The sequence below is a fragment of the Haliotis rufescens genome, unplaced genomic scaffold (assembly GCF_023055435.1).
Source record: "Haliotis rufescens isolate VD_foot unplaced genomic scaffold, xgHalRufe1.0.p SCAF_19, whole genome shotgun sequence".
NCBI lineage: Eukaryota > Metazoa > Mollusca > Gastropoda > Lepetellida > Haliotidae > Haliotis > Haliotis rufescens.
Window position 1 is genome coordinate 12,433,236 of NW_025963879.1, and position 15,632 is coordinate 12,448,867.

General features: G+C 36.9%; 1 protein-coding gene across 2 annotated transcripts in view; it reads right to left on the reverse strand.

Annotated features, from left to right (window-relative positions):
• Positions 1-9,051: 9,051 nt before the first annotated feature.
• Positions 9,052-15,632, reverse strand: part of LOC124138969 (cleavage and polyadenylation specificity factor subunit 5-like) — a 57,452-nt gene continuing 50,871 nt past the window's right edge. For both annotated transcript variants that reach the window (XM_048398886.1, XM_048398885.1), the window contains exon 7: positions 9,052-10,659. In XM_048398886.1, coding sequence (XP_048254843.1) covers positions 10,638-10,659 — 22 coding nt within the window. In that variant the 3' untranslated portion in view covers positions 9,052-10,637. The remainder of the gene's footprint in view (positions 10,660-15,632) is intronic.

Below are 15,632 nucleotides of genomic sequence, written 5' to 3' on the forward strand. Positions count from 1 at the left end.
ATATTATTATTATTATTATTATTATTATTATTATTATTATTATTATTATTATATTCAATTATTTTACTTAATCTATCTCTAACCACCACCAGCCGCAACTGCCCACCCGTAATTACTATGTCATCATCCCATGGCGATTGGCGATATGAGTTGGGTCTGTGTGCTCTGTGTATGTGCCTAACGTATATCGTCTTGTGGTTTCTCGGAGTTTTCTTCCTTTGCAACACACACACAAAAAATATATACACATCAATTCTTGTCTTACACGTTCATTATAAACGCAGTTTAAAAAGTAACTGATTAATGTCAAACTAAACCCAACATTTACTTATTGCCCTGAGTGTATTTAAATGATTTTCGTTCACCCTCAAAGTTAGTTCGATGTAAACCATATATTCGAAGTTTTCGGCTTTACCACTCGTTGTCACACAAGGGGGTGTTATTTTGTGATTTGATTTGATCTAGGGACCAGTTCAAAAGTTCGATGTCGGATAAAAATCTGAATTCCTTAAGTTTATGGAAAGGGTGGGTGTCAGTGGTTCTGCAAGTTTCCCCTCCGACAAAATCAACTTACCTGATTTCTCAAAGTTTCATAAAGTAACTGAACTAAACAAAACCGATCCTATTTTCATTCATATGCTGTTCAGGAGTTGCAATCTTCCACAGGTAGGGCTTTATTGTCTCTGGCAAAAGTGGTCCATCAAGAGTCCATCTAGAGCAGAGCGTATTATAAAATGGCTGATTTGATCTGTAAAACAAGCCGAGGAAAACAAAAAAATGAGTGGCAAAAGAGGCCATGAAACTCCCGACTTTGACTTTTTAAAATTTATTTTGCCTGTTTTGTTGTTTTTTGTTGTTGTTTTGGGGTGGTTTTTTTTTGTTGGTTTCTTTTTTTTTTGGGGGGGGGGGGGGGGGGGGGGGGGGGGGCGCTGTGTGTGTGTTTTATTGGGGGTTGGGGGGGGGGGGGGGGCGGTGTTGGCGGGGTATGCCTCAAAAGATATTACGTTTTTTATCCGACATCGAACCTTTTGAACTGGTCCCTTGTATACCGATAACATAATGTAAACAAATGTTCATCGCGTGTCTGGTTCAACACATTCGTGCAAATTGAGCCAATAGTTAAAGAGGCGTACGTAAAATCCCCGGCGTCCCAAACGTGATTTTTCTCACAACACATGATCATCACCGACCCCTGTTGCTTTGCTTTTTGTCAGCGAAGTGTCGGGTTTAGTTTCAGAATCCAATTATAAGACAATATCGTATATTTCTAAAGAAGGCGTCTGATTTTGCAGAATTTCTGCAATGAGGGATGTTGAAATGAAAAACGTTCAGTGAAAATTGAAATAAGGGCACAATATGACAAATGGGGTGGTTTATTAATATGCTGGGGGCACGCCAGAAACCTATGATTCTGGGTTCGAATCCCGGTTCGCCCCGATTATGTTTTTCAGGTTTTCAGCCATAGCCGTACTCATGGGTTTCGTCAAGATGTTTTGTTGTGATATTGTAGGAATGTTGCTAAAAGAGGCCTCAAAATATACTTACTCACTTTCACTGAGTGTAAATACCTCTTAAAGATATTTTGTTTTAAAAACGACATCATATGACAAAAAATATCATTACTCTCGCTTATTTTCGTGCAGTAAACAAAACATATTAGAAGTAAGAAATATGTATTTTTCCTGGTCAGTAAATTTTACACTACGGAAAACACGCTCGGCCTATAATCTCCGTTTATGAGAATTTCATACATCTTACATTACATTACATGTCTGTCATCCCTTGATTTCCTGCTGTGTCGTCATCCAATATGACACATTTTAAAAACCATCTACACGTAGACTACCTTTCCGCATTGTTGACAAGTGGTCTAAGTTTGTGCATATATATAGATGTGAGGATTCGCTGATTGCGTGATCGCATACCTGAATATTATCCCAGACTGGGTTTCTCAAATTTACTTTGGATGGGTTAGGAAATCGAAATAAAATGTTAAATTAAATTTCGACACACCAGCGCTTTGTATACTCATTTAAAGTTTTGAGAACAAGCATATTTTGTATTCGCCTTCACACGGTTTCAGTTGTAACACTTTCTTTCGACAAATGAAAGTTTTCTAACGTAAAACTATAGACATTTTTGTGACACACGTTTATTGTTATATGGCAATGTATGATGTATGTGGCCATTGTTTTATTTATTTTTCATCATTTTTTTTATTCCCCTATATCGGTTTTACACTGACCCGTGGCTTCGCTTTGATGTAAGATGCATTTGAGGCGGCCAAGTAATAAATAGTCCCTGCGTTGTCTCACTTTGAAAAATGGGGAATTCAGGAACTCAAATTGAAAAAAATATGTGAACAAGCGTCGAAAGACGTAAAACTTTTTTTCACCATTATTGTGAACTTTGTAGTGACGTAACAACAGTGGTATGTGAGCGTCACATGATGTCACGAGACAGAGAAAGAAGGGGGCAGCACCTCGCCCTATCTCCCACCCCACTCGCTCCCAGAGGAACGTGATAAATTATTTTTACGCTTCGCGGCTTTCAAAGACACATTTTTCAAATTTATTGTTTGTCGCGATTTTTTCTCTGCAAGAACTTAATGAAGATGTCCCCATAGTGTCACATAACCATTGCGGGGGGGCTTGTCGCTCCCACCTCTCAACTTTAGCCAACACATTAACTTGACAAAATGTTTTTAACTTCAAAATCGCAATCAAATTTTTTGTTCCCTTGAGAACAGAGGAGGGCGAGTTTGACGACCTTCGACGGCTTTTAGTGTATATTGGTTGGATGCTGTTTCGTGACGGGTCCGCGTAAAAACCCTAACGGTGACTAGAAGCGAGAGGCCTTCATAAGAATAGGTAGGTGGCGCGATAATGTGTGTTAACGACTGGCGACCAAATAGTATTTCAACGCGCAAGGCCTCGTTTCGCAGTAGGGAGTCCATTTGTATTATCTGATTTCGAAATCACCGTCTGTTCGGCGATTACAGATGCATTTAGTAATCATATTCCCGCAATTACAGACAAACGTACGATAACAGATACTGACAAGACTTAAACGACTGGAAATACATATCAATAAATGCTTTAAAGTCTGTTTGTCGAGCCTCACCACAATAGGATAACATTGCTCAAGGTGCAGTACTGTTGGAATTAACTCTCCAAACCATATACATCTCAAAAGAAGTTAAAGAACCCTAGATTCTTTCATATTGGTTTAGTTAACATGGCATGGCATGACACACTAACTATAGTATTATGAAAGAATCGGATGTTCTCATGGCATGACATATTAACTATGGTATTATGAAAGAATCGGATGTTCTCAGGGAATGACATATTAACTATAGTATTATGAAAGAATCGGATGTTCTCATGGAATGACATATTAACTATAGTATTATGAAAAAATCGGATGTTCTCATGGCACGACACACTAACTATAGTATTATGAAAGAATCGGATGTTCTCATGGTATGACATATTAACTATAGTATTATGAAAGAATCGGATGTTCTCATGGCATGACATATTAACTTTGTTACGTACAAAGATTTCTAAATCCTCGTTTATACCACCCTCTATTAAATTGTGGAAAACATTCACCATTTAACAAAAGAATATTGAAACCTTCTCCCGATTTAATTCCAGTTCAAGAACAGATAAATCTACACTTCCAGCATATATCTCTCATATGGCATCAGAAAAATTAACATTATGCATAAAGAATTACACGCTGATAATGATTTAAAAATTATTTATTCAGAAATGGTTTAATGCCGATGTGGAAGCCCATGTGAAAATTCATAGAAATTCTTTCATTGAATGTCCATTTTTTTTTAAATCTGCTCGAAACGAACTGATGCATCCACTTATTGTTAATTGTGAAAGATAATTGTGATGTAGATATTGAAAAGAACTGAAATTCAATTATGCATTCAGAATATCGATATAAAATATAAGCATCAGTTATGTAGATGGGTGTTTGTTAATGTCCATTCGCTTACCCTTTTGTAATTAAATAGAACCAAAAAAGAAATAAAAGTGGTTCACACAACTGTTCATACCCGAAAAATAAATTGCCAAATGATTTGGACGATAATGCACAGCGTCATTTATTATACATCTATCTATATAGATTGTATAGCGCCTTTGAACACTGTTCCAAAATATGCCTCAATATGTCATTTAAGTTATTGCCATTAGTTATTATTATTACTGTTTTCTATAATGTCGTGCAGTTAGTTTTGTTTTATAAGAGGCTATACGGCACCGCAAAGACAATATTAATAGTCATATTTCTAAAATGAGACCCCTGAAAATCCGGGTTAAAATTGGTCTTCAGCAGCTCATGCTTGTCGCAAGAGGCGACTAACGGGATCAGGTGGTAAGGCTTGCTGACATGATTGATGCATGTCATCGTATCCCAATTGCATAGATCGATGCTCATGATGTCATTGGATTGTCTGGTCCAGACTCGGTTATACAGACCACCGTCATATAGCTGGAATATTGCTGAGTGCGGCGTTAAACAAGGAAAGAAAAAGGGATCTAAACAATGATACAATATGTGAAGCCCATGTCTGGTGTCCCCGGCGTGATGTTGCTGGAATATTGCCAATGGCGGCGTAAAACCACTCATGCTAAGCGATAAAGTGTCGCCAGATAGACCCCCGTGCTTTATGATCAATCCACAAATCGTCTGTCATACATTTGGGGGACAAACGTCAACATTATATTGAGACAGAACATTTGCGAGATACATATAAACATATCTTACACTAAACTGAAGGAACAAGCAAAATCATTTGGCAATGAACTTTACGCCAAATCATCATGTCCCAATACCAGATATATATAGACAGACATATTATTAGGCACTTAAGGCCGCATAGCCCATTGTTCAGTTACATTTTTAGTTCAGTTACATTTTTGGTTCAGTTACATATTTAGTTCAGTTACATTTTTAGTTCAGTTACACCTTTTGGTTCAGTTACATTTTTAGTTCAGTTACATTTTTGGTTCAGTTACATTTTTAGTTCAGTTACATTTTTGGTTCAGTTACACCTTTTGGTTCAGTTACATTTTTAGTTCAGTTACATATTTAGTTCAGTTACATTTTTAGTTCAGTTACACCTTTTGGTTCAGTTACATTTTTAGTTCAGTTACACCTTTTGGTTCAGTTACATATTTAGTTCAGTTACATTTTTTGTTCAGTTACACCTTTTGGTTCAGTTACATTTTTAGTTGTTACATTTTTGGTTCAGTTACATTGTTAGTTCAGTTACATTTTTTTAGTCACTTGAAATATAAGATATACATGTGACTGAGAATAAATGTTTTAACAACATGGCTAGTGAACGTGTAGCATCGGTGTTGTTGGATTTTATAAGATTAATCATTAACATCTGTTTTTTATTAACATTGTTAAAGTTCGGAATATACTTTTCTCTAGGATGTTCATTCTTATCACATACTAATAAAACATTAGGTTCATCCTCCACCTCTCCTAATTGACAGTTTCTACAAATACTCATTTGAACTTCTCCACGTCTGTTCTAAAGTAGATTTAATATCATCTCTTCAGATTACAAGCACGGGGTGTATGATAAGCACAAATTTGACATCTTTGAAAATTTGTTGTTTTACGCTGAGTTATTGCATGTGATGGGAACATGTCTAGTACATGAGGACTACCTATACCATTCATAACACGTTTGGAACGACCGTTTTCGTCCCGTTTGATCTACACGCTTTCAGATATAAGAAAAAGTTTAACAATAAGGCTGCGTGTATTATTTTCAACACGTGTTTTGGACGTCTTACGACGATAATTGTAGAAGTAATGTGTAAATGTTTCAAATAGGCAACTTACACGGGCGACTCCTAGGAGTGTTTTTTCGGGGGGGTTTAACATCAGCAAATCTTTCACTCAATATGTATTTTTCATTTTTTGTCTTAACTTATACATTTTGAGGGAGAACCTGCTCTCCTAAAAAAGCTTGAATCAAAGAGTGTTTAGCTCATTTTAGCCGCACCTTATAACTTTGGAGTGAAATTGTGAAAGTGATAAAGGAAAACAAGCTACAGTTTTAAATTATGTGAATATAGTATGAGGATTATAGTCAATATTTTGACATTTTCCATAACATTGATTGTGCCAGTACAAGTTGGCCCAAAATGGCCTTTATCCCACCTCTTCGTTTGTCACTTCTAGCGGGCCAAATGGGTGCTTATTGTATACTTTGTCCCGTCAAGATTATTGAGAATGCGTACTTTAGAAGAAAACAACGTGTATCAGAAACACGCCCAAGCGTCAACACATAGCTAATTTGAGAATAACCAACGAGCGACAAAGATTTACGGATTGTCTGTCCCGACTGAATGAATGGTGTACGCCCCAAGCTTTTAGCGAGAGACTTGCATTCAGAATTGCCTTGCCTTTGCATGTGTTTGTGACGGGTGCCACCGGTGGTGCAGGATAAGCTCACCTTTTCGCGAACACGTGATATCGCTATTTGATAGTGATCCATGATTAATAATCACATGCTTAAATCGTACGGTGTACTCTATTTTTAGCAGAAATTAAGGGCATATTAGGATTATTAGATTGAGGAAAGAGTTTTGTCGCTTTTATCTACAACAGTAGGTTATTCTATGCATGACTCATTGTCAGTTTAAGAAAGAAATTAAAGAAAACAGTATGAAACGACACGTTAAAGTTACTTTGCTAGGACCAACTTTCTGATCGGAAATGTTATTTAAAAAATAATAGTGTAACGAGTGAATATTGTTTTGCGCCGCATTTAGCAATATTCCAGCAATACGACAGGGGTGGGGGGCTGAAAAAACGTCATCATAACGTCGCTTTAACAGACCAATCAGATTAGAGAATCGGTTAGTCGTCTCAATCTTTCGACAGCCTTGTAGACAAAAAAGTGTGAATGAAACAGAAGCAATAATGTTTGTAATATTCACGACATAAACTTCTTATGAGGTCAATAAGTAGACCAGTAATCGATCACTAACTACAGATTATTAGTTTAAATTATGACATAATTTTCCTGAGCGATCGGTCCAGTTCGTTTTTGAACAATTCATCAAAGGTATCTTATATTCCTTAAAAACAACCCCTAAGCTACACACACCCTCGACGGCAACAAAGCATGTGCGATAAATACTAAGTGTATGGGACGGTAACCTCGATTCTCTTTCCAACAATAACTTCGCTCATACACCATCGCCTATTCGTTGGTACGTTTGTATTACAACATATTAAATCATGGGTTTAAGATTTAAAAATGAATAATCACAGCAAAGCAGGTCCGTTGTTTAAAAAATACATCGAAAAAAATCGCAGGCATTAAAGCGTTTTATCACTTTTTTTGCAAAAATCCGTTTCCACACGATTATGCTAATTCTAATTTTACAATTATTCAGTCGAGTGTGTAGTCGGGGGGACCTAAGGTCGGGGGAGAAGGAGTAGTGTTTAGAGAGTGCTAGTTATGCCTCCGGTTCTAAGCATTCAGTAGGCTGATTAACGTTTTATTAATGAAGCTTCGTCGGTCTCCCGACTCCAAGTAGCGTTCCCCTGGCGGGTGGCGGGAGAGTCTACGTACTTTGTCCCTGGTAATCACAAGCTAGAAATAAGTTTGCCTTGGGCGTTGAAGCTGTACAAAATTTGGGTAATGGAAATTCAAAGAATCCAATCAAAGTCCCTTCGCGGAGTTTTGTCTAATAAAATTTTCTTAAATGTTCTAATTCAATATTTGCATGGGCAATGGTTATTTAAGATAAATTATTTGCAGGAAATTTTTAAAGTTGGGCAACGTGATAAATGGTTTCGTTTACAATTCACGCCGCAAAACCGGGTTGTGTTTGGACAGGGACGAAGAGATGTCAGGGCTACTCTTGTTGGAGCCTGACCATGTAATCAAATATGGAATTTGGACATGAATAATCACTAATTTCATTGTAGCCGTTCAAGCAAGTATTCGGCCGTTTTCCAAATCACAGAACATCAGTGTTTCCTGGTCTTCTCTCAACTACCTATGATGACATTGGTCTGCTTGATACTCCGATTCAATGGAATAGTGCTACACCCAAACAATTTGAGAATGGCCGCAAACGTCCATTGCGCTTATAAGCTATTTTTTCTGAGCATGTGCACATATGTGGGATTATCCTGGGACATTGTGTTCATACCTGAGACTCCTCCAAGATATTACTGAGAGTTGCCTGGACATTGACAGATCCAGGTATTTCCTGGGTGACTATGGCATACAACAGCATTCATTCATTCCAGTTGACATGACAATGAATGACCCAAACCCCATCCTCCACAGAGATCCCTACCCAAGCCTCTTAAATTTCTTTTACAAAATTACAAAACATTAACTCACCCAGTGAAAAAATATGTTTTGTTCCAATTGAGCAGAAAACAAGGACTTTGACAAACACTGAGATTCTTGTGGTGAGTGAGTTGGGTTTAACACTGGTTGGAACCATGTTTCAGTTATGTCACATCATAATATTGGATAAATACCATTGATCAAAGTTGTGGATGTTCTACCACCTTGGTGGCATGAATAAGGTGCTGACAAACCAAGATTTGTGCAAATCTGAGATTTCAAACACGAAGTCAGCAGATCCTGCAGTAACTAAGGAATCAAGTTCACTGTCAAATACAGCCCTTGTGGGTTTCTTAAAGTAGGAAGTATGGTTTTATGCCACTCTTAGCAATATCAGGGCAATGTCAGGGTGGGGGCACACCAGACTTCTCACTGTACCCAGTAAAGAATCAAACCTGGGCCTTCCACGTGACAAGCAAACATTTTAGCAACTAGGCTTCCCCACCTGTTTCTTAAAGATTGAACCATTCCAACAACATGGTAGTGTCACTCTTGGTCAGTAAAAAATAATACAACATGTAAAAAATGACATAAGAAAATATAATAATTTGTCTTGTACTAAAATCCTCTTTCCCTCATCCCCAAGAAATAATGAGGTACATCCCTTGACAATAAAACAAGAGACTGAATTATTCATTTAGTTTTTAATGTGTAAAACTCAAATGGAAGTGTACATGATCATTAAAATGAAGAGGCATGACATATGTTTGACAAAATGACATCTAGATATATACAAAGACTGCTGTGGTCAGGGTGTCATGACATACATACAAGTGAAAATACAAACTTGTGTTACAGACAGGAAGTAGGGGGAAACTGGATGAAGTTGGGAGGTTCTGGATGCAAAATAATAACATCTTCATAATTGTTAAATCAGCTGAAAAGTTTACCAATTCACATCAGTTTTTTTCATTTTTAATGAAGTGAATCAAGCATCAGCCAAATCTTTTAAATACCAGAAAAAGGTTCTGAAACATTGAGACAATTAGTCTATCCATGATCATGAAAATTGACACCGGATTCCTTAAAAATAGTGAGCTCCCAGACTGAGACATACACGTCCCCCTTTACATGGCAGTATCACGGGTATCACACAACTTGACTCAGCGTCCGACATTTGTTGCAATACTGATGTTTGTTATGATTAGATTAATGTGAGACAAGAGTTTATGATGTCCTGTGTTTTGGTAACTGATGAAAAAAAAACAACCAATAATCATTTGTCGGTACTGCCCTACAATACGCCATCAGTACAAGGAGAATAATGTAGATGAATGTCTCTCCTTGGGTTTCAGCCTGTTAGCTCCACAGGTGGGGATCCCAACAGCCTGGATGACATAATGGTATGTGTGAGTGAGTGAGTGGACTGGAGTTGAACGTTTCATGTGTATGAAATGGTTGGTATGTTATGGTATGCTTTTCATGTAGACATTACAGCCAAGGTAGGTCACTCAAATTCCACAGCGATTCTCCTAGATGTTATCCATCTAGACACAATGAGTCTCACCTAGCACTCTGTGACCTGTCAATACATTTTAGATGAAGCATGACATGTCTGTATGTGGATGAATCTATGGTGAAAATAGCTGTCAGAAATACCCCTGGAGCTTGACATCCATTATCTGTGTTTCATCTTCATCAACAATTTCCCATATCTTCCAAAATAACATAAAGATTCAAAAACAAAAAATATTCACACTATTACTTTAAAACATTTTTTTGTTAAATCAAGCTCATACTAAAATTTTGAAACTTCATATTTAAAAAAAATTTAAAGCCATCCTCCTGAAGTAAATGAATCAAAGATAGGATCGGGAGCATGCATCAAAATTACAGTTTGATGCAGATAAAAAATCAAACAACCAGTTCATTAGACAAAAAGGACAATTCCAACCTACATTCATGGCTAACTTTAAAAAGAACTTTACAAATGGAACCGCCCAACACACAAGCTACTGGGTTGGTCATAGGATAGTGAAATCCTTGCAGGAGTCAATGATGAGAGTGCCAGGACATTCACTTTCTGCTCCGTCTTTCACTTGTATCGTAAGTCAAGAAAAAGTCAGGCATGCTTGTAGGAAAAAGACACACTGAATGCTTTTCCATTTACAAACACCTGAGCCTCAAGTATGGCAGTAATGTTTTTTGTTGCCATGGTAACCACTGATCCACAGCTGTATGTGCAAAGATGATTCCCTCAGATTATGTGCCAAGATCAGTTGTAGATGAAATTGAATCTGAAAAAAAAGAAGAAAGCACATATTAAACATGAGACGCAGAAAATATACTTTTTGACAAGACGTCATGAAATTAACATAATAACAGTTAATATGTCATATTACAAAGATGAAATACAGAAAAATAAAAAATATTATGCACCATGCCTAATTAATGTCAGCAGGGATATAAATGTGTGGCAATACTGTATCACAAAATGAACTTCTAATCAAAACAATCATCAAATGATTCACCAGGGCAAAGAGGGTTCTTTCATAATCTAAGAGTGAGTGAGTTTGGAGTAGCGCTGCTTTGAACAGTATTCCAGATATATCACTGCATGTCAACTTAATGTGGGAGGGAAGCCCAAAGTGATGCAGGTCTCAGATCTTTACCACTTTGGTGAAACCAACAGGTATATGACAAAAAGAAAAAAATATGAAAAATAATTGGGGAAATCGGGATTCAAACCCACAATCATAGGTTTCTCTGCACAGCAAACTGCACTGACTCAAACAACTGTGCCACCCATGCCCCCCACTATCTAAGAATAGAACAAACAACTTCTTTAACATCACAATTTATGCATGTTACATCCAGATTAATATATTTTGTTGTCTTTAATACAATTGTAGCCAAAATTTGACAAAAGTAAAATTGAAATTGTGTCTGATTGAAAATATGCTAATTTAAACATCTTTTTGCTTTCATATTTGCTTGTATGTTTATTTTATGTCACATATTATCTTAATTTGTATCTTGTTTCTTTGCAGATTTACAAATATCATTAGTAAAACAAGAAAGAAAATTGGTCTTAAATCTTTGATAGGCATCTGGAAAAACATGACACCTTCAAAATTGTTCTTGACAACCACTGTTTTGCATTGTTCTTGTCACTACAATGGAATAATGTAAGGCTATAACAAGATTACAAAAGCTGTCTTTTGTAGAATTTATACCATAAAATGTTGTGCTAATTCTGGACATATAATCTTCCATTCCTGGCTACATCTGATGCTTAAACTCTGAATATAAAAGGGGGTCAGAATAATCACCATCACGGCACTAAAAAAAATCTGACCAAAAATTATGGACAATAGCTGTCCATAGAGGAGGACATAATTACAAGAGGGCATTTACCATGACTTTTACAACAACCAGTCATCTGAAGATCCTATAGTAACACCATTTACGAAGAAAGATTCACTACAAAGCACAGCTGGATAAAGGTCCGACCTTGATTAATTCCATTTACTGCATGCATGCCCACATTATTTATTTAGATCAATATACATCTGTTCCACCTTCCCCCTTTGCTGTGAATCATGCCATAAGAGCAGATTTAGTAACAGTAAAGATACAATATCATAAAGAAGCCCCTGCCCGAGCATCAATCACCCATCTGCAAGATCACACAACAAAGTCTTAATCACTGAACCCAACAATGCACGCCAAATGAGCAGAAAATGACAATCCCCCCTGCACTACCATGAATACTGAAACAAGGGAGATCAAAGCCCACCGGAACAATCTCTCGTATACCGCCAAACAATAAATATCAATACCAATATCTCTTCCTCAAACAGACCGAGATGCTTGACCAGGCAGACCTAAAACAAGCCTAGGTGCTATCAGTGAAATCAAAGCCTGATTGTGGCGTGAAGCTCCATGTGCAGAGGCTGATACCCTGCTGACAATGTGCCGGCCAATAGGGGGTGTTTAAGCCTACAAGGCCGGGACTACCCGTTCAAGAATAAGCCTGCCATCTGTCCCTCCCTCTACCCTGCAACCACCTGTTTAGTTTCTCCAACCTGTTAACACAGGTTAATGTCCTTAACGGATGGATTTGTCCTTCAAGGGATAGATTTCACCCAGCTTCTTTGGGGACTTGAACACGGTATTGTTTAGCAACTGCTGCATGTGTTTTCAAATTTAAGGTCAAATGAAAGTTTAACAGAGGGCAGTGCAGGACACGGAAGCAGAATATAGTCATCTTTGACAAGCCATGAGGGGGTCTTTCTTCTTGTGTTCAGGCCTTAACAATGGTCTGCTTAATTACTATTATACGACCTTCACTCCTTTTACAACGACCCATGACATTTTATAATGAATCGTTAAAAAAATGAAAAATTAACCACTTTTATTAAAAAGATTCATGAAAAAAAAGATTAGCTTGATTAAAAAAAACTCTTTTCTCAATGACATTCTGGAAAGTTATTATAACCATATACTTCTTTTCAACCTAATTTCAGCTTGTTTATATCTGATTCAAAAATTAAATGTTCTTCAAGGATATAATAACCTGCATATAAATATCTTGACTAAATTTCTTTGTTCAATCAATATAATGAAAGATAATGAAAAGGATTAAATTTTCTCTTTGTTCTCATGCCTACTGTCAGTTAAATAAAAATATTCGTCCTTGACCATGTAATGCTACTGAATATTCATAATTGCCCAAGAAAAATATTCCATTGCAATCATTAAAAAAAATTAAATGAGAAAAACGGCTATGAATAGCTAAAAACACTTGTCTTTCATTAAGCATTTTAAAAGGAAAACAATTTTGACATCTACAATTTGGTCTTTGTTTCTTGCTTTAGAATACCGAAAATGAAAAGTACTGTTAATTGCCTGAGACAAGAAATTTGCAGTTGTGACATTTAAAACAAAAGCACTTTATCTAATGGTCCAGTAAAAAGAAATGACATCTACATAATTCCGCAAAAGCAATGGTCCATTGTGATTGAAATGACTAAACAATGACAGACCATCTCAGGCAAAGGTTCTGCCCCACAACGGTCATCAATCAGCACAATGACTATGGAGGGCTCATCTCAATCTACTAATGGTGATTCCACTGATCTCCCAGCCTCCTAGCAAGGTGATCTCCATGATCTCCCGATCTCCCACAATCTGTCAACACTCTAACTTCTTCAGCCACAGGTCTTGGCCTTGTTAGTGCCCATCAAATGATCTAAGATCGCCTCAAATCATCAAAGTCCATCAGACAATCTCCGATCCCTTAGACTGAGCCGTCGTGCACATGGAGTTGGGGATGCCATAAATAAACCCTCCAGGGGGGAGCACCAACTGAGGCCCCCTGAGCAACAATCAAAACCCACAAACTTGTAGCTAGCCCAAATTAGATGCTATTTGTGAAACAATAGCATAATTAAATCACAGTGACCACTCAGTGACCAAAGGGAGACCAGCCACCTGTCAGGCCATTTGCGGCACATTTAACAGTTAACTGAATTAGTGAAGCAATTTATTAGCAGCACTGGTCAACAAAGTCGTGAGCAAGGGGGAGACTGATTCAATTGAGCAACATCTGACAAGAAAAGATTAAAGGCGCCGCCATCAAGCAGTTTGTAATCTCTGGGAAATGGCCATGAAATTGACACTGAAAATCGTCCAAATCTTGGACTACTCACAAAAGACAAGGCTTTGTCATAATTAGCCCCATTTAGTCATGAATCAAACTTAATAGAAACAATTGAACTTTGAATAAATATTTATACCAAGTATAGATTAATAATTCAACAATTAACTTTCAAGTTAAGCCAGTAAGTTTCCATGGACAAAACAACGCCTGTAACAGAAAGAGAGAAAAAATCAACATAATTTTCTTATTCCCCCAGGCATGAACAGATCTCTCATTGGTTGAAATATCTTTAACCTTTTCTAAAATTCAAATGAAAATAGGGTTTAATGAAACTAAAACATGTTTGTGTAAAAAAGAACTCGATGAAAATAATATTAAAAATGCAAATTTACAACAAAAATCAAGATAATATAGAGTTTCCAGTACATGGCAACTGTTTCATCAGGACAGAAAAAAATGTAATTGCAATGGATGGACTAAATCAAGGCATATCTCTCTTGCTGCACAATAGGGAAAAGAGTTCTTTGTGTCTGTCAGATAGCGCCTATGGCAATAACCTTTCGGGGTGTACATCAATATCATCCTGTAAATTCATAAACCAGATGCCATAAACACAACCCTATTAAAACATAATATGATTTGCATGATAAAAATCCAAAAGCATTCATGTGAAAAACACATAATTACACGATCATCTTTCAACCAACAATTCCCTCCTCCGAGCATCCACTTGGCTGCCTCTTCTGCATCATATTCATAAACAAACGAAAATTCAAATTCAAATTTCAATCAGTAACAGTTTTCCAGTTCAGAACTCTAATGACCTCATGATAAGGTCTCCTCAACCCCTCAAGGACCAGTCTGACCTTAAAATAGCCGATTACAATAGCTTGACCCTGCCACAGCACATTACCAGAGGAGTGTGCTTGTTATTTCAACGCATGATGTAAAGAGTAAGGGTCAGGCCCAGTGTGACCACCTGTCCAGTGACCTCTTATTTTCCTCAGGATAATTAAATAATAATTCTCTTTCTAAAACGCAGACAAAATCATTCTGCCACTACCCCACTCCATGGTCACGTATGAAAAACCTGTCCGATCATATTAAGACCCTCCACTGCTCTCTCCTCACGATTGATAAAGAAAGAGTAATTAACCACGTTAATAGAAGTTCAAGTTACAAGTTCTTAAAAGCGAACTAACTCAATTACTTACTAACCATTCAATGCAATGACTGTGATTTCAAGGCTAGCTTGTAAATTGGATTATTCAAATTGGTGAAATTTGCATAAATGCTATTATTTAGAAATTAACTCATTGGACATCTGATAACGCCATCAGCAAACTTACTGACTGACTGATACAATGTTGTTTGAGGTTTTATTTTTTCAGTTTTTTTCAATATTATTTCCTTGAAGATTTTAAATAAATATCATGGCTTCATTTGTAAGAGGCCAAACATTTCTAAATTTCTTAAACACAATCAGTTTTAATCAATAAAAGTAAAAAGAAGTTTTTCGACAATAATTATTTTGACAGCTAAAAAAGAATTGCTGTTTTAACCATGTAATTTATTGATCTTGAACAAACGAAGAGCAAAACTATT